General features: G+C 34.4%; 3 protein-coding genes across 4 annotated transcripts; 2 read left to right on the top strand and 1 right to left on the bottom strand.

Moving 5' to 3' along the window:
* Window positions 1-328: 328 nt before the first annotated feature.
* Window positions 329-11,067, bottom strand: LOC108204934 (peptidyl serine alpha-galactosyltransferase). Its single transcript, XM_017374630.2, has 8 exons — window positions 10,552-11,067; window positions 10,298-10,468; window positions 8,330-8,573; window positions 8,017-8,217; window positions 5,345-5,820; window positions 4,435-4,599; window positions 2,354-2,597; window positions 329-1,472 (listed from the first exon to the last, which is right to left on the bottom strand). Exons 1-8 carry the CDS (start codon window positions 10,848-10,850, stop codon window positions 804-806), a joined length of 2,469 nt encoding a protein of 822 aa, XP_017230119.1. The 5' UTR covers window positions 10,851-11,067; the 3' UTR covers window positions 329-803.
* Window positions 11,068-12,798: 1,731 nt separating this feature from the next.
* On the top strand, window positions 12,799-14,712 carry LOC108194966 (uncharacterized). The gene is made up of 6 exons (XM_017361904.2): window positions 12,799-13,116; window positions 13,277-13,362; window positions 13,438-13,550; window positions 13,676-13,725; window positions 13,806-13,880; window positions 13,973-14,712. The coding sequence occupies exons 1-6, from the start codon at window positions 12,926-12,928 to the stop codon at window positions 14,478-14,480; spliced, it is 1,023 nt and encodes a 340-aa protein (XP_017217393.1). The 5' UTR covers window positions 12,799-12,925; the 3' UTR covers window positions 14,481-14,712.
* A 3,929-nt stretch (window positions 14,713-18,641) lies between these two features.
* Window positions 18,642-25,385, top strand: LOC108204918 (glucose-6-phosphate 1-dehydrogenase, cytoplasmic isoform). 2 transcript variants are annotated; one of them, XM_017374608.2, is made up of 15 exons: window positions 18,642-19,142; window positions 19,222-19,307; window positions 19,756-19,822; window positions 19,911-20,097; window positions 20,382-20,539; window positions 20,631-20,699; window positions 20,987-21,045; window positions 21,226-21,262; window positions 21,459-21,530; window positions 21,969-22,116; window positions 22,497-22,592; window positions 23,434-23,504; window positions 24,510-24,625; window positions 24,783-24,828; window positions 24,932-25,385. In XM_017374608.2, exons 1-15 carry the CDS (start codon window positions 18,903-18,905, stop codon window positions 25,097-25,099), a joined length of 1,620 nt encoding a protein of 539 aa, XP_017230097.1. In that variant the 5' UTR covers window positions 18,642-18,902; the 3' UTR covers window positions 25,100-25,385. The 2 variants fall into 2 exon arrangements, with proteins under 2 accessions (XP_017230097.1, XP_063939908.1); XM_064083838.1 differs by lacking the exons at window positions 18,642-19,142; window positions 19,222-19,307 and adding an exon at window positions 19,436-19,446.
* Window positions 25,386-26,483: the final 1,098 nt, after the last annotated feature.

Below are 26,483 nucleotides of genomic sequence, written 5' to 3'. Positions count from 1 at the left end.
GGTCCCAAATGTCACTATTTACTATTTAGCAAAAAAAGACCTCTATTGTCACTTTCCGAAAAAATTGCCCAAAGTGTCATTTCAAAACGCAATTTCATGTCGTGTTTATAATATCAGACAAAAACACAACTTTAAGTTGTGGTTTCAACTGAAGATGCAACTTTAAGTTGTGGTTTAAAGTTGAACAGCATTAGCAACTGGTATACCACTGCTCAGTGCCTATTTAAAAGAGAACGCAGACTTTAGCCACGGTGTAAACTTTGCAATAAGTGGTGCTACGGCATTGTCTCTTCCAATACAACTAGATCTAGAACTATATTTACCTGCCTTGAAAGAGAAAAAAGCACAGTATATATTTCCATATAAATGCAGTCTATTTAAGAGAAACGCCACTTATTGTTTATCTACCAAATCTTAGCATAAGAGATGTAACATGCTGAACAGCGGCTCATTGTCACCATTTCACCTTAAACTAATGGACTCAAAACTTCATCTAATATTTATGATCATAATCAATGTTATGTATTACTCTAACACGGGGCCCTAGCAGCTCAAAAAACTGGCTACTGCCACTGAATCATGGCAGCTTTCTTCTGTGGCAAAAGCAAGCCGCCCAAGAGCTTATTGAATGTTAACTTATCATGTACGGTTCTGCAAGTTCCAGTTCTGACATTGGCGAACGCCAATGTATCTCTTAATCTCAGCTCATCATCATCATGCATTCATTCTTAGATTCCTGTCCACTTGCAGTATATCTATGGTGGCTAGTTGTATTTTACAGATATTACCAGAACAGTATATTTCTACAATATCTCAACCCCTCTCATATGCTTCTCAAGTCCATTTATGTCCCCAAATCCTGCGTACAATGGTCTTCTCTTGCTTTTATAGCTTTTACCTCTTTTTCTTTGTCTTTTACGACTTGCAAACAGTATCCAGATTACAGCCGCAAAACCAAATATAGAAAATACCCAGAGACAGATTATCCAAACCCTGAAAGAACGGTGCATCTGCTCATCCTCCACTGAGTATGATGATTCTCGAGAATTATTCATGGGGACACTGTTACTTCTTATGGTATGACTCTCATTAATCTTGCCAATTTTTCTTGAAACTGTTACTTCATTGTTCAATGTTGAGTTGGAATTGGACACAGAATTGGGTTTGAAGCATATTCTTTCATGATGTAAACGTAGAGCTTCATTTAATGTCCTTGCACATTCTATGCTAAGCAAGTCACGCTGTAAACTATCCTCATCAGTTTGATCAAGACTTGAAGGATCAGGAGGATCAGGAAACTTAGACCAACAATTGTGAACTACGTCAACATCTCTCCAGTTTGCTTTGTCAAAGCTCCAATTCCCAACCTTGAACTCCAGGCCATAATGGAAAACTCGATACTTGACACCAGGTTGAGGGACATATCCTGGGTATATCAATATCTCATTGTTGATATTATGCCGCAAATTCAGCTGCACAAGAAAATTGAACAAAACAAATCTCACTCCATCAAACAAATAAATAATATGATTATAATTTAGTCCCTACACACCAGGTCATACAAAGTCAGGATTCCAGAAGTAGATTACAAGATGTCTGGTAATTTAAATGGTAAAAAAGAAATGTCTTTATTGGCCGATATATCCAAAGCTAGAACCTTAAGTTATCACAAGTTAATCCATTCCAAACATGCACACAAACAGATTTACATATACAAATATCAAACATTTTAACACCCTCTTAGTACCTCCGGTTTTTTTTAAAGAACCCTAACATGGGCATTAATCAACGTTGGTCGACTTTGTTAAACTTCAGGATGATCGGACAGTAAGGATTCAAACTTGTTATTTAACTAACTCTCTCATTACCTTATGGTGTTAAAAAAAAAAGCCTTAAATGAATCATATACTATATTAAACATCCCCACTACTAGAACAGGTGAACAAACAGACGACAATGTAAAGCAACAAACACAAAATTGAATACATATTCAGGGTGGCAGGGTTCGCACCAGAGACCCTCTGCCAAACCTGGACTTTGATACCATGTTACGTGGTTAAGTATCAACCTCTCCCATAATCATACCGATGTCTTAAATGGATCATATACTTTTACTCAACAAAACTTATTGGAGGGTCCCATTGGCGTGCATCCAGTAGGAATTGAACCTACGAATTCGCCAGAAAAACTCGATGACACGAAGATGAAAATGGATCAAATATCTCGCTGGACTTGAAACGATAAATTTAAATTCCTGATAACCCGACCTTAAGGACATTGGGACATTGAACAAGACGCACATGATACATGAAGCAATTTTAACATGAAAAAAAGAATTTAACAAGTGAAGTACCTCAGCTGCACCGAAAGAGTAACCATACATTTCACTTATCCATCCAGATTCATATATATCCCCAGTTATATTTTTGGCATAATGAGCAGTGTCAGCACGGACTTCCTCAGTCTTATGCAGCCACAGCATCGCAAACTTCCGCAGATCATCTATATGCATTATTATCACACCACCAACCTTGTCACAAGCTTCAGGGTGCCGAGTGTGGAGCTCCGCAAGCTCATTGTGGCAACCGATAAGGTAGCTGCAAACATGAATATGCAAGTTTACTGACAGTTATCTCATTTTAAAGAGTGTATGAATATGATATATGATTAAATTTTCCTCACATTTTTAGTTAATATTGTATAAATCTTATTTTTTCTAGTAGGAAACAAGGGTTTCTTAATCAGGGTAGCAAAATTCGACAAGACACGAACCCGACTCGAAAAATACAAATTAGGGTTGGAGTTTTTGTGTTTCGGGTTGGGTAAATTTTAACCCGAATAAATCGGGTTGGATTCACGTTGACCCAGACTACCTGATCATAATATGTAATTTTATATTACATTATTTCATACATTTATGATCTATTTATATATTATCTAAATAACTTAATTCATATATCATCTAAGTAAATTACCATTTTACATATTTAATATATTATAAATATATATGAATTTATATAATTAAAATATTTAATTTTACACAAATTCGGGTCAACATGGGTAATTTTCGGGTTGACTGGGGTACGTAGCAAGTAGGGTTAGGGTTGAAATTTTAACTTGTTTCGGGTTCGGGTTGGCTAAAAAACAAAACCGGGTTGAAATTGCCCCACCTAATTCTTATCACAAAATAATTGGATAAAATGTTGCATAAACGAATACTTGCGCAATTTTCATTGTTTTTTTTTACCATAACAGGAGAATGTCCGTTTGAGGCGATTCAGGTGTCATTGGAAAGCTTACGTGGAGTTCCGGAACCAGGCTGCTCAAAGTTTCTTCTTTAAAAAAATTTTCTATTAAGAAAACTCATCTTCATCATCGTCATCATTGTTCATATATAATACTATATTATTCAGATATAGTTTGGTAGAATTATGTTTTTGGGCTGTGGAACAATGAGATAGACCACACGTTACTTTAAATAGAGGAGCAGTTACAACTAAGAAGGATAACACAAGAAAGTACAAAAGGAAAGCCATCAAAAGAAGATTATTTAAGAGTTTCATCGTTTCTTCCTCACTTTTATTGGTCTAACTTTGATTCTATGTCTTTTTACTTCTGTAGAGCACTTTTCGGTGTGATGTTAACTGATTCTGTATATGGGCCTTTAATGGATTATGGTGGTCATTTATGAACAATTGTTGATTCTCTGTTTTGGTGTTCATTACGATTGCTTATAGTGATCTATAACTAGTGTCAACCTTGAAATGGGATTGTTAATTACAGAGAAACCTTAAATTAAGACCACAAAACTTGGGATTAATACCAAACCAAACATACTCAGTATATCCCGCTTAGAGCAGGGTCTGAGGAGGGTAAGATGTACGCAGACCATGCCCCTACCCTTAAAGTAGAGAGGCTATTTCCGTAAAGACCCCCGGCTTAGTGCACAATAAATAAAACAGTGTGTGATATAATAAAACGCCCCAATTAGTAGTAGTCGTCGTCAATAGATCACATTGTTGTTCAGAGACTTAAAATATTCGTGAGAATATGGTAATTGGTTGATGAATTAGGATCACTTGGGATTATGAAAGTCCTCATGATTAGTTAAGACCTTAGACTAGCAATTTGAGAATTGAAATAAAGACACGACAATAACTTATTGACGAGATGAAGATAATGGCCTACTTCTGTTGATCTTGGAATTATATTTGAGCTAGTTCAATCTTGAATGATAGTTATTTTGTCTTGTTATTAAACCAAAGTGTATTTTGACTTGATTTGGCAAAAAAAATAAAATAAATTGTAATAGGTGCACTTGCGTACAAGTTGAGAAACCACTAAGAGGGTACAGTCTACGTGCAGGTAAAAATGTCAATTGTCGAGACATTAACATAAATTAACTGTTTATTTGAAAACATCATTTATTCTTACTCGTAGGGGGTGGAAACAGGTCGACCACGTGCTGCATCGAATTCCCATGGTGTAATCGTTCCTCGCATGATCATGTCTGCATCCAAGATAACTATAAACTCTGCATCGATTTTTGCATGATTCAGCCAATGCAGGACTGCAGCTGGTTTATTGATTGCTGGGTACCTGATACAACAGACATTAGATCAAGGTTTCTTATAATGTGTATATGTTCTCCACTTTCTGCCAAAGTTATGACAGGGTTAATTTACATGATGTAGAAGACACTTAAATGCCAAGAATGTATCAAGACAAGGTAGATCATGGTTATCCTATACAGACATTTCTTCCTCTATACTATGACATAAAGCATATGGTATACAGTTATTTTGTCAGTGCATAACTATCCGTCAAGCATCACAAAACACAGGCTTGGTATCTATAGATTCAGTTTCTATAAAGGTAGTCATTTATATACAAATTCTTAATGCATTTTTACACAGTCCTCGCATATAGTAAATATGACAACTTGAATAAACTTGCCAACTCAGGACAAGTAACAAAAGATCAGGATTCCAGAAGGAAAAAAAGGAATAATATTCTAGTACAGAGCTATACTCCCTCATTCCCCCTCAATTGTATACATTGGGGGCCGGGGACGTGGCACGCACTTTAATGCTCCTGTAAAGTATAGTTCTATCACTTATTTTTAAGATTTTCTTTTTCTAAATAACAATTTGATATTTATATTTTTTGCAGAAAAAGAAAATTTCGAAAATAAGTTATAGGACTATACTTATATAAGCAGTAAAGTGCGTGCCGAGCAGTGAAAAAAAACGTATAAAAATGAGTGGGACGGAGGGGGTAATAAATATCAAACTGGTCTATAAAAAGGAAAAAGGATAAATAAGCAACAGAGATGTTGAACTACCAATCGCCCGTTAGTGGATGCCGGCTCATAGATGGGACAAAATGTGTGGGGGCAAGATCCAGGCCTTTATATTCTTTCAGATCTTCATCAGTACAACTTAGAAGTCTGGTTATATTTCCAGGCTGGCCACTCAGGTGAAAACTATGAACAAGTCCAACAGTTTGCCAATCAAAATATGGGATACATTCTGTGGAAAATATGGTGTGAATTTTTGGATGTGGCCTCCCAGGTTCATCAAAAACCTGATTTTGGACCTTAACCACCTTCAACTGCAGAGTTTCTGGAGTAAGATATTTAGGACGAGTCAGTTCAGCAAAGGTGTTGCTCTTCAAGAGGCTTAAGTATTTGGACCACTTTGGCTTAGGGCAACCGTTTGCTGCATGCTGTAACAGTAGACCTTCATTGAGGGTATTAATACATTCTATATTCAAAAAAAGAGCCCTCCTTTTATCGGGATCAGTTTCCATTGCTCTCACCTGCAGAAAGATTTATTTGTTATCTTCTTGTTTTATTGTTCATTAAACCGCATTAGAATTTAGAACATAATACTGCAATGCTCAGTACATCATACATAACCTATCAAGGTTGCAACAATTAGTTAACCTAATGTATATGAAGAGTATAATGTGATTTCCAACAAAAAAAACACGCATGGTTGTCATCCATTGCTAACTGCTTTATTTATACTGTGTTAGTTTATAACTCGTGCCATGCATTGATACTCTTTGAAAATATAAGTTTATTTTAATAATTAGTATGATTTACAGATATTTTTTTAAAAAATATATTTAATATAATATTTAAAATATATATTCATATTGATATATTTAATATAATATTTTATTATTTAATTTACTTTATGAATTGTCTTACTAATATTTTATCCGCTGAGTCGAGATTTTTAAATAGAAATGAGAAAATAATTATAAATTTTATAATAAGAATCATATTCTATTTAAATTAAAAAGAATTATAATATATTATTATTTAATTTACTTTATGAATCGTCTTACTAATTTTTTATACGCTGATTTATACGTGATTAGAGTCGAGATTTTCAAATAGAAATGAGAAAATAATTATGAATTTTATTATAAGAATCATATTCTATTTAAAGAATCTTTTTTATTTGGTTTTAAACAAAAAAAGAAAAAAAGTCATATTCTAATCACAAAACCTTTTTCTTTTCGATTTTTATAAAATGTACTTATGTTTTGTTTATAACACAAAAAGAACAGGGGATGTATTCTATTTACAAAACCTTCTTCAAATTTATTTAGATCATCAAAAATATAAATTATTATTTACATTTAAATATCATATAAAAATATCTTTGTTATTATGAATATAACCGTTTATCAAATAATAAGATATAACGATTCGTATTTATACTATGGTATTTAGAACACATAAAGAATAAGTCATATTCTAATTACATACTTCTATCTGAATTTTACAAAAACAACTTTTATTTGATTTTTATTAAACCTAACTCTATTTTGTTGAGAACATAAAAAGAATAAGGAATGTATTTTATTAAGACACGTATTTTATTTAAAACCTACTTATATTTGATATCGCATCGATATATGAATTTTTATGCTATATTTAGATATTATATAAATATTATTATGTAATCTCAACTGTTTATCAAATAATAAGATCTAACGGTTCATATTTGTTCAACAATACTATACCAAACAACCAAATTATCGTCCTTACGCTTGTTATATATAAGGATATATCATAACTGTTTTCTCAGCTTATACATGAATTTATCAAATAGTCCCTTAGTAGTTAGTACAACATTAACCTTAATTACCAATACTAGCAGAGAACGAATATCTGGAAAGGTACTTGCTTGAAGCACTCTTTACTGTGATATAGTTCATCCCACTTAACCAGATAATGGTTATATCACAATTTTATTTCCAGCGATGGGTTATTCCCTATATGAAGTGTAAAAGGTGATATTCAGTGAATCAAAGATCTTTATAAGGTTATTGTTCACTATTTACTTGTTACTGCATTAATTTTATTGCATGTTTCTTTGAATATTTATTCTATAGCTGATCAACGACAGCTGACGAACAATAATTGTGTAGCATAAAATTGAATGTTCGGTAAGGTATTTTTATTAATCACCTTCTGCCGAAAACTTTTAACAATGATATTTAAAGGAATTTTGAAGGAGAACATCCCTAATAAACTTAATCTATGTTATACTATAACAGCTAGATATTTCTTTTCAGATTTTTTAACTTCATATATGCTCTTTTAAAACTAATAAAAATTAGTTTAGTCTATTTTGTTTAGAGCGTGAAGCTCAAATATTTAACTTCACTTCTTTCCCTCTGGACCCTAGTTCTTTGGGTATGTCAATTGAGATACATGTTATCATGTATACACTCAAAATATAAGTTAATTGCCTTCAAGTTGACTTTTTAAAGCAATATTCATCTTAGCTTGAGGTGGGTCCCCATTAATTTAGTGCAGCAACCTCAAGTTTAGTTATAAAATTTCTGTAACTAATTACAAGTAAAACAAAATTTTCATAGTTAACTCAGAGTTTTAGATAAACTAAAATGGATAAAGAGACAGAATGAGACTGAATATATCCATATAGATAAATACAGAGTTCACTGATATGAGTAAATGAGAAGCTTTTGTACCTCTCTAGGATAAGGAGGTTCAGGGAAAAGCCGTCCACAATCATACACAATATTATCTTCATGGTGATCCAGTTTACTAAATGACCAATTACCAACACTAAATGGCAGCCCGTAATGTAAAAGAATGGGTTCAACGCCAGGCCGAGGAATGTAACCAGGATATATCATCAAGTTATCATTAATCTTGTGGCGAAGTCCCACCTGAAAAAGAATATTGGAGACCATTCAAAGAAGATCTTATATACAGAGGAAGGTAAAGATCCGTGAAAAGTATATTTAAATGGAAAAAAGAGATATATGGTATGCAACTTACCTCGGCTGCGCCAAAGGAGTATCCATACATCTCACTGATCCAACCTTGCCCGTAAATGTCACCGGTCAAGTTTGTGGTCCAGTGAGCTCTATCTTCTCGTACTTCTTCTGTTTTAGAAAGCCACATGGGTGCCAAAGCATGAAGATCATCTATGTGCATGGCTAAAAGCCCACCAACTCTATCACAGCGTTCAGGATGTTTAGTATGCAATTTTGCAAGAAGATTATTGCAGCCAACTAAGTACCTGCAGACGAAGCGCACATCTTATGGAGATGAATGAGGATAAGGTTGGTAATATAAAGCAAAACAGTAATTTCGATTTTAGAAGACTTAATTTATAATTTACTATCACAGAGCACAAATAAGAGATCTCTTAAACAAATTAGTGACAGAGAAAAGAAAAAGATAAGTATAGTTGTTTAACCACTGCTTCAAATACATTCATAATTATGTTCCTGACATCTACAAGGTGAAAAAGACATTATTCAAACATAATATATTATGACCATCTCAAACCTCCTATATCAGCAAACCTAAGACCTTGTTTAGTTACCTTGTTTCTGGAAAAAAATTCTTATCGAAGTAGGAATTCAAGACATGTTGAAATCTCAACTGAAAATTCAAAAAACTATACAGCCGTGTTTCCCACAATGTTATAAATTATAGCTGAAATTTGGAAAATTGTGAAAACCTATCCTGAATAGTTTCTTGCTTTTCTGTTTTAAACACAACACCAATGTCTACTCTCACAAAATATGAAACACGGCTTAAAACACTAATGTAAAAAGTACTACTGGGTCATCTCTGTTTATACTGATATCTTTTAACCTGATTTTGGTTTAATTATATTTGGGAAAATAAAATATTTCGTTCTTAAACTTTAGGCCGCTTATAGTTTTGATTCTCATACTATAAATTAAAAAAATTCAGTACCTTAACTTTCAAACTTTCTGATTCGTGTCTCTCCATCCAAATTTGACTAACGGACGTTAGTCAATGTTGACTTGGCAATTGGGAAAAAAAATGACGTGACAATCAAAACTTCACATATTGAAGTGAATTCGGATATGTTTAACAAGGAGTGGTTACAAGAACACAAGTGGTGAAAGTTTATGATTTTGGGTTCACTAACGTAAAAAAATCTGGATTTAATAAGTTCTTTTCGTGTTCTTGTGATTAAAGTACAGATTTCTATACGATCGTGAACTCAAAATTGAAAACTTTCAGCTTACGTGTTCTTCAAATCACTCCTACGTTAACATATCAAAATTTGATTTCAATCCGTGAAATTTTGATTGCCACATCAGCATTGACTAACGTCAGTTAGTCACATTTGGACGGAGGGACACGAATCAGATTATTTGAAAGTTAAGGCGCCCAAACATCTTATTTTATAGTACGGGACTTAAACCATAAACGGGCTATAATTTAGGGATGAAAGAATTTATTTTTCCATTATAATTTTATACCTGTGTTCATTAAAACAAAAAAAAATTGTTAATATAATTCTTGTAAAATATGAATAGTTTCAGTTACTTTTAGAACCACTTATTTTGTTAAATAAATATAGAACATGATAAATTTGATAAAACATGAGATGAAATCAAATGATACTTTGTGTTTGGGGTTGATCAATTTTTTTAATAACTTAATTTATAATCTAATTTGTTTCTACATTAATAAATCTCAAATTTATTAAACTTCTTTGTTAAATTATACCAATGTTTGCTTTCATATTAATTCCTAAGAACTGGGTGAAGTAATAGAATTTTTGTTTTCAAAATTGTTAGATAAATTTAAGTACTTATTGGACGCTAACTTTTTGTTGGTGGTACAATAGTTTTACAGAAAAACCTACTCTACACATGATACATTAATGAGAAAGCTGGACTATTTTCCAAAAAGAAAGCGAGATTTGTAAGAATATAAACTATGCACAAGACAACATTCTAAGACAGCGAGTAATACCCATAATAAGCTGCAACAGGCCTCCCTTTCTCAGCGCCAAGTTCCCACGGGACGATAGGTCCTCGAATGATCTGATCAGCATCCAGTATGACCACCCAATCCACATTCTTTGCTTCTTCACTGAATTTCAGCCAGTGAACAATCCCAGCTGGTTTATTAATCGCAGGATACCTAGACATAAAAAAAAATAAAAATAAAAACACAGAAAAATAAAAAAAAAAATAGCAAACAGGAGAGGGTAATAATAGCAATACCAGTCTCCAGTTTTAGGATGTTTACTCATAGAAGGAACCTCAAAAGTGGGAGCCAAATTCATGCCTCTGTAGCTCTTCTTCTCCTCATCAGTACAGCTGAGGAGCCGGGTAATTGGGCCGGGCTGTTGGGCCTTCTTGTAGCTCCGCATCAGACCCACTGTTTGCCAGTCGAAGTAGTTCTGGCACTCCACAGAAAACAATGTATGGATCCTCCTCCCTTTCTCCTCAGCCCAGCCCTTTTTCACCATTAAAACCAACACAAACACGCCTACTAGAAACAAGACGCCTAATTTACCCATCACTCAATGAATCTGATCACTTTTCGATCTCGATTTCATCCGCTGTGTTCCGAGGAGAGAAATGTTCAAGAAATGGTGATTAAATTATTGATGCAGAGAAAAGTCAAAATCGAAGTGTCGTGTGTGCATTCTTGTACATGTTTTTTGTGTCAAATGGACTTGGAATCGTGATCGGAGGCTGGTAAAAGGCTTGCTGCGTTCTAGTTTTAGATTATACCAATTCTTTTCGGGTTGTTCAGTTATTTTATTATTATTATTATTATTACTTTGCCGGACACATATTATTGTTTTTTCTTGTCACATCTCGTTAAAATATTTATATATGTTTATCTGAAGTTCTGTGCTGTTATGCTTTCTTTTTAAAAATGTCAAATAAACATGAAATGAGAATACTTATTTTTTGGGTTTTTTTTATATATAACTAAGTTTAAAAGAATTTTTGCGAAAATACTACAATTTTTTAAAACAAATTGCAAAACTACTATATTTCTGAAAATATTTTCAAAAATACAATGGTTGCATATGCAACCATATCTGCGACTACCAGCAACCACATGCAACCAGAAATGCAACTTTTTAAAAAAAAATTAAAAATTATATTTGGTTGCATAATAAGTTGTAACTGGTTGCAAGACAGAAAGATAACCCTTGTGGGGCCAATTCTAATTTGCAACCTAAAAAACAACTAATACAACAACCTAAAAATCAACTCAAAATTTAAAATCAAAATTCAAATTCAAGATCAATTTAATTAAATCAGCCATTAAGTTGGGATCTCTGGCTTGTTGTGGTTGCTATATTCATCGGCCTCGTGTTATGGATGTCGGAGCTCATCACATTCCATATACACAAACACGCACTCACATACGTTTATATACACAAACATGCACTCACATATACATAATTTGACAATGTACAACGGCCGTGGTCGAGGGAATCTGGCATCGTCGGAGCTGCTTAGGACGGCAACGAATTTGATGGGGGATGTGGGAGGGGTGGAAAAGGGGGGGGGGTGTTAAGGATTGAGTGGAGATAGAGACTCGGTGTCGTCGGAGCCACCGGAGACGGCAGGCTGGCAGCGGAGCAGGAAAAGATCTGGTGGTGTGGATCTGGTGGTGGTGAACAACGTGTTGATGGTGTTAGAAGAGTGAGAGAGAGCAGGGGAGGGAGGTGAGAAAAAAGAGGAGAGATAAGTAATAAAAAAATGAAAAGATGAACCGGCGAAGGTAGTATTTTTGAAAATAAACTTTAAAAGATAGTATTTTTGAAAGATTCTGAGGGGTAGTATATATTTGTAAATAAGATCCAAAAAGTAGTATAAATGGCAAATCCCCCTTATTTTTCACAGTTTTTTCATTGTTTGGCATGTATTTTAAAGATGTAGTTTAATCACAATTTCCTTTTAATAAAAATATAAAAATTAAATTTTGATTCGAAAGAAAAAAATTAAAATAATTAATGAAAGAATACTTTATAAGAAACTTATAAAACGTGTCGAAACCTCTGTCCCAAATGCAAGAAACATGAACTAGTATTTACACCGGTTGACGAACTTTAAAAAACATATTTTAATATATCTATTCTATTATAATAAATATATTTATATATTATAAAAATAAAATATAAATTAAGTATTAAGTATTATGAGTAGTGCGCAGCAACTCACGAAGTTCATTAATATGTTACAATAATTTAAGATTAGTATTTTTTTTATGACATTAACATACATATACATATATAGTGGTCGTACATAATATTTAGTCACTCGTACTACCCCTCTCCAACTTAACCGTGATAGAAGAATGGATGAAAAAAGTGCAACTTGCAAAATATTATAAACTGTGGATTGTAAACTGTCACGGTTTGAAGTTAAGGTACTAAATTGTTTTTTGGCCAAAATTAAGGGTTCAAAAGTGTAATTAACTCAACAATTTATCAAAATTCAAAAAGGAAAATGACCGTTAGAGACGGACACTCTTCCTAATTTTCCAATTCAGAGAAGAAACAAATTAGGTTTTCTAACTGTATCACACCGCCGTGTGTAAATATCACCGAGGAGAGAGCGAGAGAGAGATATGGCTGGACAAAGCCCTGAAAAGATGGAGGGGAGTATGTTTAGCCCAAGGTTCAGGTCCGCGGCCGAAATGGCAGGCTGGGATGAGGAAACTCTTCTTTTAGTTGTTGAAGACACCCCCGACCGACAAATCAAACATAAGAGACGCACTGATTTGCAGTTCAAGACCCCTCCTCTTTCCAACTCCAGAAGGTACTTATACCCTTTTACTCTGTCTGCTTGTTTCTGCGATTTTCTGATTCTTGTTTTTACATAAAATTGTAATGATTATATAATGTGTATTGATGTGTGTTTGTGTGAGCACACAATTGCTTTATTCGTGTGTAATATAAATTGTCTATGGCGCTTCCAGAAAACGCAGGGTTCAAAGGAGGAGTCCGGCTTCTATACCTGCGACGGTTCTTGATCTTGATGTTGTTGATGAATGTCCTCAGAAGGGTACATCTTTCGTATCCATTTAATTGTTAATAAAGTTGTTACAGTTCACAATTTTTATTGACAATTGGTTATTAGGGAGTGAAAAGAAGAAAAAGGAAAAGGAGAAAAGCCCGAGTTCGTGCAAGAAAAAAGAAGACTCTGCAGCAATTCTGTGTATGGATAAACTCCGTGAAGAACTTTCATGTGCTGTAAGTGGTTATCCGATTTGGTTATGTTACTCCATTTACACATATCTCGTTTGATGATTTTGATTTATTACATATTTGCTGTTTGCAAATTTGAATTGTCTACTGAGGAAAAATTTACTTGGCAGATCTGTCTAGATATATGCTTTGAACCTAGTACAACTCCATGTGGACACAGGTACAAACATATAATAATCCAGCAACGTGTTGATTGAGATGTATGTTCAGTTTTCACTCAATAGAAATTTGTATGTTCAGTTTTTGCAAGAAATGTCTGCGGTCTGCTGCTGACAAGTGTGGGAAGAGGTGTCCCAAGTGCAGGCAGCTTATCAGGTGGTTTTTATTTTTGAGTCATAGGGTTTTTACTTAGTAATACTACAGCATGACTGTTATATAATCTAGCGTACATGGCCCATATTTTGCAGTAATGGGAGATCTTGCACTGTCAACACTGTTCTTTGGAACACTATTCAGCTCTTGTTTCCAAAAGAAGTTGAAGCAAGGAAATTATCTGGAAGTGTAGACAGTCAAGAACCCAAGGGCAAAAGCTTGGCAACACGCAACAGAAACCAGAGTGTCTGCCCCTCGAATGATGATTTAGGGACAGAGCTTGAGAGCTCAGCAAGGAGGCGAAGTAATCAAAATTTGAGGAATAGGGGTATACGGCCTTCTGGGATATTGACAAGAAGGGTAAATGAAGATGCTAGAAATAGGGTGCAGAGAAGAGAGCTTTTGGCTGTTCAGGATGAGGATGCTGCGTTGGCAGTAAGACTGCAGAGAGAGGAGTATATGGAGGCTTTTAGGCCATCTGATGAACGACAACCACCACCACCACCACAACAAAGAAACTCTTCCACTCATTTGGCTAGAGCTAACTTGAGAGCTATAGCATCAAGAGCCATGAACATGCGTGTTAGAGGGCGCCAGAACTAATGCCTTGTTGGTTAAGACCACCGCCATTTGTTTGTCGAAGAATGTTTAAATCTTTGTCTGGCACTTCGTGTTTGAACCAAGGAAAACTAAAAACCATTCCTGAATGTGTCTTTTCTTACTTAGTTTGATTTTCGATAGAATAATTACATTGTTTGATTAAAACATTATACAGATATTATGTTTGAACACAAAACCTGCAGACTAATAAATATATGTACGATGTGTTTTACTTTGTTTGGCTGTAATTATGACAGATGCTAGTCAAAGAGTCTATTCCCTTGCGAGTTCACAATTAGTGAAAACAGAATGGAAGAAGTCTTAGGAACCAAATTTAGGCTTTGCGGAATTTGGGACACAACGCTCCTGTTCTATTTTCAGGAAGTGTTTGGTGAGACTAATAGATCATGATTCATGTATCCAGGTTTATACCAGGACAATATTGAATCTATATAGTACTGTGTTCACCATCATGGGTCTTCGATGTCTGTCTTAGTTAGAGCAACTCCAATGCAATGCTATACTTGGTTCTATTGCTATATTATAGAATCAAAAGTTAAAAAACTCAACTCCAAAGGGGTGTTATATTTGGATGCATCCATGCTTAGATGCATCCTTGGTTTGCTAGATGCTATATATCTATTGCTATTGCTATAATATAGCACCAAAAAGTGTTTTTTGGTGCTAAAATAAAACTTGCACTCCAATGCTAAGTTCTATAACTTGTTTCAAATTTAACCAACTCATTAACTTTTACCTAACTTCTATATAGAACCAACTCTTTAACTTTTACCTAACTCATTAACTCATTAACTAGTTTCCAATTTCTATTTATTGATGATGTGGCAACATGGATGGATCCATCCTTGGTTTCAAATATAGAACCAAGGATGCATCTATGCATGGATGCATCCAAATATAGCACCCCTTTGGAGTTGAGTTTTTTTACTTTTGATGCTATAATATAGCAATAGAACCAAGTATAGCATTGCATTGGAGTTGCTCTAAACCAAGGATGGATCCATCCATGTTGCCACATCATCAATAACTAGAAATTGGAAACTATTTAATGAGTTAATGAGTTAGGTAAAAGTTAATGAGTTGTTTCTATATAGAAGTTAGGTAAAAGTTAATGAGTTGGTTAAATTTGAAACTAGTTATAGAACTTAGCATTGGAGTGTAATTTTTATTTTAGCACCAAAAAACACTTTTTGGTGCTATATTATAGCAATAGCAATGGATATATAGCATCTAGCATTGGACTTGCTCTTAACATTTATTTTTCTGTGAAATACTTTGAGAACAGAGCTGGATACTAGATAGAACACTCCAGATGTTGAGATCGTATTTGGCTTTGAGTTATTATTGGTTTCATTTTTGCTGGGGAATACTATTGGCTTTTCATGAGAATATTGCATGTTCACTGCCATAGTTATAAGATTTAATTTGCAATGTAATCGGTTCATGTGCTTGCCTCTTAAGTCTTAGAGCAAGTCCAATGCAATGTTATAAGTGGTGTCATTTCTATAATTTGAAATCAAATGCTAAAATCTCAACTCCAATGGGGTTCTATATTTGGATGCAAATATGTATATATGCATCATTGGTTCTAAATTTGAAACCAAGGATGCATTTATGCATCCATGCCACATCATCAACTACTATAATTGGTATGTATAGTGGTGAACTTTAAATAAAGTTTAGGAGAGAGGGACTAAAGTTACTTAAATCCGGAATTATTTGGATGCAAAATGCATCTAGCATTGGAGTTGAAGTTCTATTTTAGCAATAAAATACACTTTTTAGTGCTAAATTATAACAATAGCTATAGCTATTTTGCATCTTGCATTGGACTTGCTCTTACGTATCCTGTATCCTCTAGATGCAGAGAAGCTATTGCTTACATGAAACACTTTGAAATTGCTATTGCCTACCAACAGAAGATCAAGACTAGGCGTGAAATTTTAGAAGTTGAGCACTTTGACCATTTAATTTATGTTTTTAATCTTCCATTTGTTCCTCCTCTATTGCAATTAGTTTACTATGAATGCATACTCACACCTTACACTGTCCCATGTTTGCAAGAAGGTGATGAAAATGATCTTGTTCTGTTATTCAATTTCCGCTTTTCACATCTAGATTTGTGTGATCGGTGTTCCCTGCTTATTCTCCCCTGAAACTGCCTGTCTTCTCTCCTGGTCCATTTCTTCAATTTATCAATTATAAACACACATATGGCATGACCTTTCCCCAAGAGTTCTCATCCTGATAAAGATAACCGCTCGACAACACGATCATCATCTTGGCCCCTAACCAATCAGAATAGATGATGCAACGACGATCACAGTTTAACATTTGGAAGATCGTTGTAAGATTTCAAGGTTTTATGCTTCAATTTGATCTGTACCAATCTCTCTTCTCCCACGCATTCAATCTTGCAATATGCGGAAGTGCGATTCTTGATTACTCCATTCGTTTCCTCCACTGGACTTCTCCGCGTCAATCATCACCGACGACCGATTAGGTAAGTCCCATGTGAAGAAGGCCATGAGATAAGATGTTATATTCACATTGTATCATACACTTTTTTATATATTGTGCACTAAGCCGAGGGACTTTACGGAAACAGCTTCTCTATTTTAAGCGTAGAGGCATGGCCTATGTACATCTTACCCTCCTCAGACCCTGCTCTAAGCGGGATATATGTTTGGTTCGGTTACATTTGGATTTGTTTGTTACGTCTATGAAGCTGGTCCCTGCAAGTTGAGAAATGAGTTTGGATAGATATGCTTAAGAGAAAGAAGTGTAAAAGGGAGAGAAGAGACGTCAACCACATCAATGACAACTTGACAATCACCTCGGAATTTTTTACGTGTTTTGTTTAACGGTTTTTCTATGGTGTGCCCATGGGCACATGCTAAGCGCGGAAAATTTTGTGCTTGGATCATTTTGATTGGTTCCTATCTCATGATAATGGTGGACCCCCTGCAAATACACCAACCACACCAATCAAAATCTCCCAAATACAAAAATTTTCGCGCTTAACATGTGCCCATGGGCACACATTAGCCAAACCGTTTGTTTAAATTGTGTTTAAAACTTAACAAGTATGCACTACTAGCTACTAAAATATTCCCACAGAAACAATGGTAACTATAAGCACAGTCTGATGGAGTGATGACTTTGATACTATAACAATTAACAACAAACAAGTGTACAGATACAAAATGACTTTCGAGCTTTGTGCTTTGTAATTGTTCTCATGTATCATAAATTCGAACGATTTCTGTTAAATGTCTGCGTACTTTGGTAGATGATCAGATCGAAAAACATAATTTTAGTTAGTTGGGAGGCGTGCATTTCCTTACGTCTTCGTTCTTTCTAATTCATTCACTTCAAGACTGGTTCTGAACGTCACATAACAACCTTTTATATAATGATCTCTAAGTTTTTGAGTAAACTAGGTTTAGATTTTTGATCATTATTTATGATTGTTTGTGTTCATCTAAAATTCTCAATGATCATTTATCAAAATAGCAAATATCCACTGTCCTAGACGTAGACGTCCATAATGTACGATACTGGATTGTGAACCTTAACAATCTACCGAGCTTAACACATAAAATCTTTATCAAAATAGCAAATATTACAATTTTATAGAACAATTTATTTTCTATATTAAATTAACTATTCCTTAATCTTGTATTTAAGTATATTATGATAATATGAACAAATCTGTGCCGGCTTTTCGGGTAAAAATAACGTCTAAACCAGTTGCACAGACTTGTTAAGCATATGAACTATCCATAACTTTTTTAAAAAGCAAAACTATATTTAAGCTTGTTTGGCCAATAATAATTTTTTATTTTTTTTTGATGTATCCAATAATAATTTGTTGTTAACAGATTGAATTAGTTGTTTCCTAGCTGATTGTAATAATTGTTTTGATTATTCGATTAGACAAACTATTTTGTTTAAAATAATTTATCAAACAAATTGATTAATACACATGAATTCTCTAATTCAAAATACTCCACGAATTATTTTTTAAAATATTAAACTCTTAAATACAAAAACAGAAATCTCTAAATTTTTATCATATCTTTGACTACCAAGCGTGATGACTCGTATAAATCATATCCACACAGTAGCAAACCACCGAATACGAATTTTGGCATTTTAATCCACAGTAATAGAAAATAAAACAAAAATAATAGAGCATTCCACATGACATCGAGTCGGTTAAGCCGTGAGCGTGACAGCAAGAAAGTCAAATAAATTATATCAGCACTCACCAAAAACTGTCGTCTCCCACTTTTCTCATCTCATTCTCAATCTGGATGCACACTAGCTTTGCATACTTACACATAAATCGATTCATCTCGAGAGCTTATTGAGTGTCCTTAGTTTCTCAATCAGGCCAACATGAAATCGGCAGTGTGTGACATGGTTCACAAGATATCGGACAAATGGTGCTTAGAGAAACGAGCCCCTGTGGTTAAAGGGAGTGAAGCAGAAGCAGAGCCTGTTGTGAATGACCCAGTTGTGAAAGAAAGTGACCCAGTTGTGTCGGAAGCTGGGTGCTTATCGATTGTGGTGCTGGGAGCTTCTGGTGATCTCGCCAAGAAGAAGACGTTCCCTGCTCTCTTCAATCTCTATCGCCAGGTCTGTGTTTCTTGCTTTCTGCTTGCTTGCTTCTCGTTTTTGTGTTTAATTTTTATCTCAATTCTTGTTTCTTTGACAGGGGTTCTTGCAGTCTCATGAAGTTTACATCTTTGGGTATGCCAGGACCAAGATTTCAGATGATGATCTCAGAGACCGTATTCGTGGGTAAGACAAGACACTTGTTCATGCTATGCATATTACTCTTAGAGCCGGTTTGGCTGAGTTTATGACTTATGGCTTATAACTTAAGGCGACTTATGACTTAACGGGACTAATGTGATAAGCTGAGAGACCGTATTCGTGGGTGAAACAAGACACTTGTTCATGCTTTGCATATTACTCTTATCAAGGCCCTGTTTGGCAACCACTTATATGAAAAAATAAGCCCTTATTTTTCTTTAAAAAGTGCGTTTTTTAAAAAAAAAATTGGATATAAATGTTGATCACGTGTTTCGTATTCGTTGTGTGACAAAAAAAATGGGGATTTTTTTCCAGAAAAAAGTGGAATTTTATGTACTTTCCTCCTGAAATAAGCCCTTGTTTCTGAAAAATAAGTTTAGCCGAACGGCCACTAAATGAATCTATTCACTAATGTTTTAATTCATCATTGCAGGTATCTTACTCCGAGCAAGAACGCTGCAGAGGGGCACGCAGAAGATGTATCGAAGTTTCTGCAACTGGTTAGAGAAGCTGTTTTATGTGTTTCTCAGTTTATTTTCATTGGTGTTCAGTTATAGTATATGTAATTACTTTTTATTGGTGACATAGATCAAATACGTCTGTGGTGCTTATGATGCGGCAGAGGGTTTTCAGAGTTTGGATAAGGAGATATCTGAGCATGAAATATCCAGAAAGAGTATTGAAGGATCGTCCCGGAGACTGTTCTACCTCGCCCTTCCTCCTTCAGTGTATCCTCCTGTCTGCAAGATGATTAGGACTTACTGCATGAATAAATGTATGCTCTTGTATATAGCAGCTATACTCTGATTCCTTAAAAGACATTAATTCTATTGGAGCCTATTACTCAGTTAACAGAACTCAACACTCTGGTCTTAATGGTTGAATAGTATGCTTTTGTCATCGGATTGTCTTCCCCCAATTGATAATATCTACAATATCAATTGGTTTTGTAGTTGAATCATTTAATATGTAGCAAAGAAACTAGACAACCAGAACTAGTCCCTAGCATGTTTTGTGATTGGAACATAACTCTTATATGCCTATTAATTTACATTTTAGCTGATCTCGGTGGATGGACTCGTATCGTTGTTGAGAAGCCCTTTGGTAGGGACTTGGAGTCAGCCGAGCATCTCAGTAACCAGATAGGAGAATTGTTTGAGGAGCCACAGATATATCGTATTGATCATTATTTGGGGAAAGAGTTGGTGCAGAACTTGGTATAACATGTAGAAATTTTCAGTCAATTGAACTTTATGCATTTGACTATCTCGTACTTGTGGTTGTCTTATCTTCATATTATCTTTGCAGTTGGTACTTCGTTTTGCTAATCGTTTTTTCCTGCCTTCATGGAATCGCGACAACATCAGTAGCGTACAGGTTAGTGTATAGATTTTCCACCCCACTTATACACACAAAGAAAAAAGAATTACTTTTTAATTGGTTGAGGGTTATATGTTTATTGTAAGTCTGTAAGGAAATTACACTGGCTTACGATGAAGGTTTTACATATCCTGCATAAATGCTTGACAGTTTTGACAAACCTAAGAACATCTTATTATACATGTTGGATGATAGCAGTATTTCATAGATTAATGATATTAACATGCTGGACTTTAAATTTATCCAACACTATATGATAAATTCAATATTTTCATCATATGCAGATTGTGTTTCGAGAGGATTTCGGAACTGAAGGGCGTGGCGGATATTTTGATCAGTATGGGTATGTTATCAGTGTATACCAGTTCTCCTCTGTGATATATACTTCCATAATTACAGTTCTGGAATTGTAATTCAGGGTTGACAAGTTATATTGAAACTATTAAGTTTTAAAACTATTTACGGATATATTGAAACTTTTAAAGTTTGGTTTGCATAACCACATGTATTAACTTGTTTGCAGAATCATCCGGGATATTATCCAAAATCATCTCTTGCAGGTGGGACCAATTTGCTGCAGTTATACCATGTTTTGTTCCATTTGCAAAATTATAATATTTATATAAATATCGATGGGATCCAAATCAAGTTATAACACATACATCAATTTCTATAGGGGACATCATTTTGATCTTGGGGGATGCCTCTCTTTCTTTTTGCTTTACATATCTAATACAGATTTTATATAAAATGTAGGTTTTTTGCCTCGTTGCTATGGAGAAACCTATTTCTCTTAAACCTGAGCACATTCGAGATGAGAAAGTGAAGGTGAATTTTTGACATTCCTTGCACAATGCTCAAAGTTTTTTTATAATGTCTTAAACAGTGTCCAATCTCTGATACTGGATTTATGTTGTGGCTTAAATCAGGGAAATATGAAATCCTTAGATGTTGTTTTCATAATTCTTCCCATTATCACTTTCTGTCATCTGACTCGAAGCGAAAAATTGTCTTTCCTAATACCAATACTCTATACTTAGTTTATTGAGTGTTCTCTATTCATTTCAACTTTCCTCTTTTACTTATTAGTTGGTGAGAACTCTGGTTCTTAAGCCTGTAGATTCAGTAACTATGAGAAAATCTGTTTTGTACTTCTTGATTTTCTTATATCGTACAATATAATCCCAAAATACATTTGGACTAATCTTCACGGGCTCTGCAATTTCATTTTCCGTTTTTCACTTGATAGTGTTACTGTAATTGCAGGTTCTTCAATCTGTAGCTCAACCTAAAGATGAAGAGGTTGTGCTCGGACAATATGAAGGTTACTTGGATGATCCCACAGTGCCTGATGGCTCTAACACTCCCACTTTTGCAACCATGGTACTGCGTATACACAACGAAAGATGGGAAGGTATGTAAACATAATTTCTTAAGCTCTTTGTTGAAGTGTCCAAGTGTCGGACTTGGCAATGTTATGAAATCTACATGTTTTAGGCTTAAACTAAGTGTCCAAATGTTCATACCCATGTTTAAGTGTTGAGTGTACAACGCGGGTACCCGAGGCAAATTATAGAGTCCGGGTAACAGAGGCTTATACTACTTATATTTTTTATGCTCCCTAACTAGCTGACGAGCTTGCAATATATATTTGTAGAAGTAATGAAACTCTCTCCCTTGAGCAGTGACAAAGCTATTCGGTACTCTTAGTTACCAAATGCAACTAATAGAGTAATAGGTATCAGTTAAATATATTATCTTATTCATTGACATGACTATGTATGCTCGTTGCAGGTGTTCCTTTCGTACTCAAGGCTGGAAAAGCGTTGGAGTCTAGAAAGGCAGAAATTCGTATCCAATTTAAGGAAGTTCCCGGTGATATATTTAAATGTATGGTACTATTTTGTCAAATTTTATTTACCTATTTCTGTCATAGTCCAATGTCCAAATCATGTGCCAACATCTTGTAGTGTTACAGCTCCTGGATGATTCAGTAAATTTTCTGCTGCATCTGTTTATATGTGTGTCTTATCTTGTAACACATCCATTTGCGAAATTGTTGGTGTTTCCAATTTTGAATTTAGTTATGTCTTGAGAAAAAAAATACAATAAAATTTACTCATAGAGCTGGGTGCCTGGGTCAGAATTGTTAATAATTCATCTCTTGTACCCTGCAGTGTTGTTGAGGGTTTATAATTTACCCTGCAGTTTCAAAGACCAGTTGTTAATCTTATATTAGAGTGCTGTGACTTTCATGATCCCACATTACATGTTGAATGTACTTTGTGCAATATGGGTGTGCTGGTGGGCATGCTGAATTAGAGAGGATTTAAATATTGCAGTTATTACCCCTTTCCCACTTAGACTGGGACTGCTTTCAAATATTTGAAGAATAGGATTGCTTTCATCTTTGGTAGAAGAATCGTAGTGCTTAAGGAGTTTGCAGCAAACATTACTGTTTGATCTTCCAGTTTCAATTTTAATTTATTATATATAGTCAATTACTGTCTTTTAATCGAACGTGGTCCAAGGAATATGGTAGATATATTCCAAAGTTTGACATGTAGCAAATCCCTATCTAAATAATCTCCAGAATAGCTTACATGTGCCTTACCCATAATTCTATGACTTGTACTAATTAATGTCTCTTTATTGGTAGCTATAGTGTTTTTTTTTCTGCAAAAGTTATATGGTTTAAAGTTTAAACTAAGTATGTTCTGCCTATATTTAGGTCAAAAGCAAGGGAGGAATGAATTTGTGATACGTTTACAACCTTCAGAGGCCATGTATATGAAGCTTACAGTAAGTGACTGGTGTTAATTATATTTGGTGACCCATGATGTTATTTAGTTTATGTTCTTTGTTGAGCTCAGTGTTCTAAAAATCGCCGAGTCGCCGAGTACTCAACTTGAGCTACATATGGTGATGCTGTATAGAGATGTTTAAACTATCGTTAGTTTTTATTCTCCCCATAGTTTCTCATACAATACTTCACAGTGTATCTTGTATATTTTGGACATGTATCAATTGTAAAAACTTTAGTACCCATACACACATGCGTCTGCTGAGGCTTGGACCCCCGACCTCATATTTTTTTGCAAATGCCTTGACCTCGTGCTACCAAGAGAGGAGGGGTATCCACTAGGCTACAATACTCATGTTATAGCTAGGCTTTAGTTGTCCTCATCTATGTAGCAAAAGAAAAATATTTTCATGTATAACTTAGTTCTTTAGAAACTTGACGATGAGTTTAGCATGAAAATACTTTGACATAATGCTCTGGGATTTCAAATAATTTCTGGGAAGAATGAAACTTCAGTCTTTGACCAAAAGGAAAATGCCAGTTAAAAGACGATAGGGGTTATTACTAAGTTATGGACACATTGACCACATTCAAGTGAGACTCACTTTGATTCACTTTCGCGGTGGTGTCTAGTTAAAGTGAAACAAAATATTACGGAATAAGAAAATTAATCTTGAGATTCTTTGGTGAGAGCTACTATGAGAATTATAAAATTCATTATCAGATGGTTCTCTTTCTCGTTTTTGTCCTGCAAATCCCTTATAAATAAAGCATACCCTTAATTTTCTTTTCTTGTATCTGAAACATGAGAAGTTAAATGTTGATGTCACACTTCGATTTAGCTAGTGATCGGTAGTGTATATGTGTGCTTGCGTTATGATGCTAACTGATTCTTGTTTTTTCGATATGTGAATATATATACTTATTTAGTTTAAGTTCTCTTCACATCAATGTTGTCATGAATTCTAACTTATGTCTTATCTTTCTTTATTTCTTTCACGTAGGTCAAGCAGCCTGGACTTGAGATGTCGACTGCTCAGAGTGAGTTAGACTTGTCATATGGGCAGCGTTATCAGGATGTAACCATACCGGAGGCTTATGAACGGCTTATTCTTGACACGTATATGCCATTTCTCTCTATAAATTAACCTAACACTCAATATTTTGTAAAATGCAATCTACTTGTGATTTGTGAACATATGTGGATCAAAACTTTTCCCAGATGAGAATGTGCTCAAAGGTTTACATTGTAGTGCTTAACATCATTTTTTTTACAGCATAAGGGGTGATCAACAGCATTTTGTTCGCAGAGATGAGTTGAAGGTACGAACAAATTTGAATTACATATCTACAATGAGAACACTGTGCCAGCTTTAATACTTATTTGCTTTTAATGTTTAATTTTGTTTGCATTATCATTTAACAGGCAGCCTGGGAGATCTTCACCCCTCTTCTTCACAGAATAGATAAAGGTGAACTTAAATCAGTTCCATATAAACCTGGCAGCCGAGGTCCAGAGGAAGCCGACGAGTTGCTGAAAAAGGTTGGTTATGTTCAAACACATGGCTATGTATGGATCCCTCCAACCCTATGATCTGAACACAAGTCTGCGTGGATGCTTTGTTATTGCTAACTGCATGAGGGGCATGGAGTGTTCCTAAGGTCCCTTGTGTAATAAAAACATCAGTTCAAATATACTTCTGTGATGCATGCTTCATCTATTCACTTGACCTTGTTCACCGAAGTTTGTATCTGTAATGTGTGTATCCCTTGTAAACGTGTAATGTTCAAATTGTGATGCTTGTACATGTAATTTTGTTAAGCAATACTTGTTTTGATATTCTGGTTTAATAATGTTCAATATAGGTTCTGTTTGGTAAGTTGTTAACGGATTGAGTAAGTTGTTTTGACTATTTGTTTAAATCAGCGTTATTATTAGTTTTCTTGAATAAAACAATTAAGTAAATAGTGGTTGAATTAGCTTTTCAAAGCTATTTAAAACAGACACGTGACAAAAAAAAGTAGTTTTCTTTTTTAAAATCAGTTTATTCAGTTTAAATTTCCTTTTCATATCGCTAAGAGCAAGTCCAACAGTGTCCTAGTTGGAGCCCTAAATATAATATAAAAAATTATGTCCAAGTAGTTTAGGACATATTCTATTAACTTCAACTCCAACAATGTGCCTTATTTTCACTATATGTTTAATATTTTATTATTAAAAGTTCACTTTCATCATTAAAACATAATATAAAATAGAGAGAGAAAGAGAGTGTTGTAAGAATTTATTATAAAATATGGGATAGGGCAAGGAGAGAGAGTGCCTCAAAAATAGGGCTTGAATGGGTTGTCCTAATGATATAGGGCATCACTAGGACACTGTTGGATCAAATTTTTTCATCAAATGCCCTATATTATGACTTAGGACAATAAATAGGGCACCTGTTGGACTTGCTCTAAGACGCTAAATATTAAACACCAAGATGATTAATCTGATTTTAACATCTGATTTGATATAATTTTTTCTCAAAGCTGGGTCTTCCGTGTAAGGCTATGATATCGAGTAAATTTGGAAACAAGTTCTGGGCGAGGGTTTTTCATTTATTAAATAATACTAGCCTATAACCCGTGCGAAGCACGGGGTATATATAATTCATAATTTATTATTTAAATTTTAACATCATTTTATTAATATATTTGTATTAATGAGTTAAAATTTAATTAAATTATATTAACCAACCGATTATACGTTCTCATGAAAATTTAACCTTTACATTTTATTATCTATTTATAAATATATTCTGTTATTAATATGTGATGATTATTATTTAATTAATTTTAAATCAGATTTTTCATATTTTGAGGCCGTTTGGGTAGTTTAAAATAAATGCTTCTTACTTAAAGTAAAAAAAGTGAAGTAAAAGTTAGAAGTTAGTTAAGACTTATAAGTGATTAAAGTGTTTGGAAAAAAATTAGAATTC

The sequence above is a fragment of the Daucus carota genome, chromosome 1 (assembly GCF_001625215.2).
Source record: "Daucus carota subsp. sativus chromosome 1, DH1 v3.0, whole genome shotgun sequence".
Classification (NCBI taxonomy): domain Eukaryota; kingdom Viridiplantae; phylum Streptophyta; class Magnoliopsida; order Apiales; family Apiaceae; genus Daucus; species Daucus carota.
Note: the sequence above shows the minus strand (reverse complement) of the source record. Positions and strands in the feature narration are given on the sequence as shown.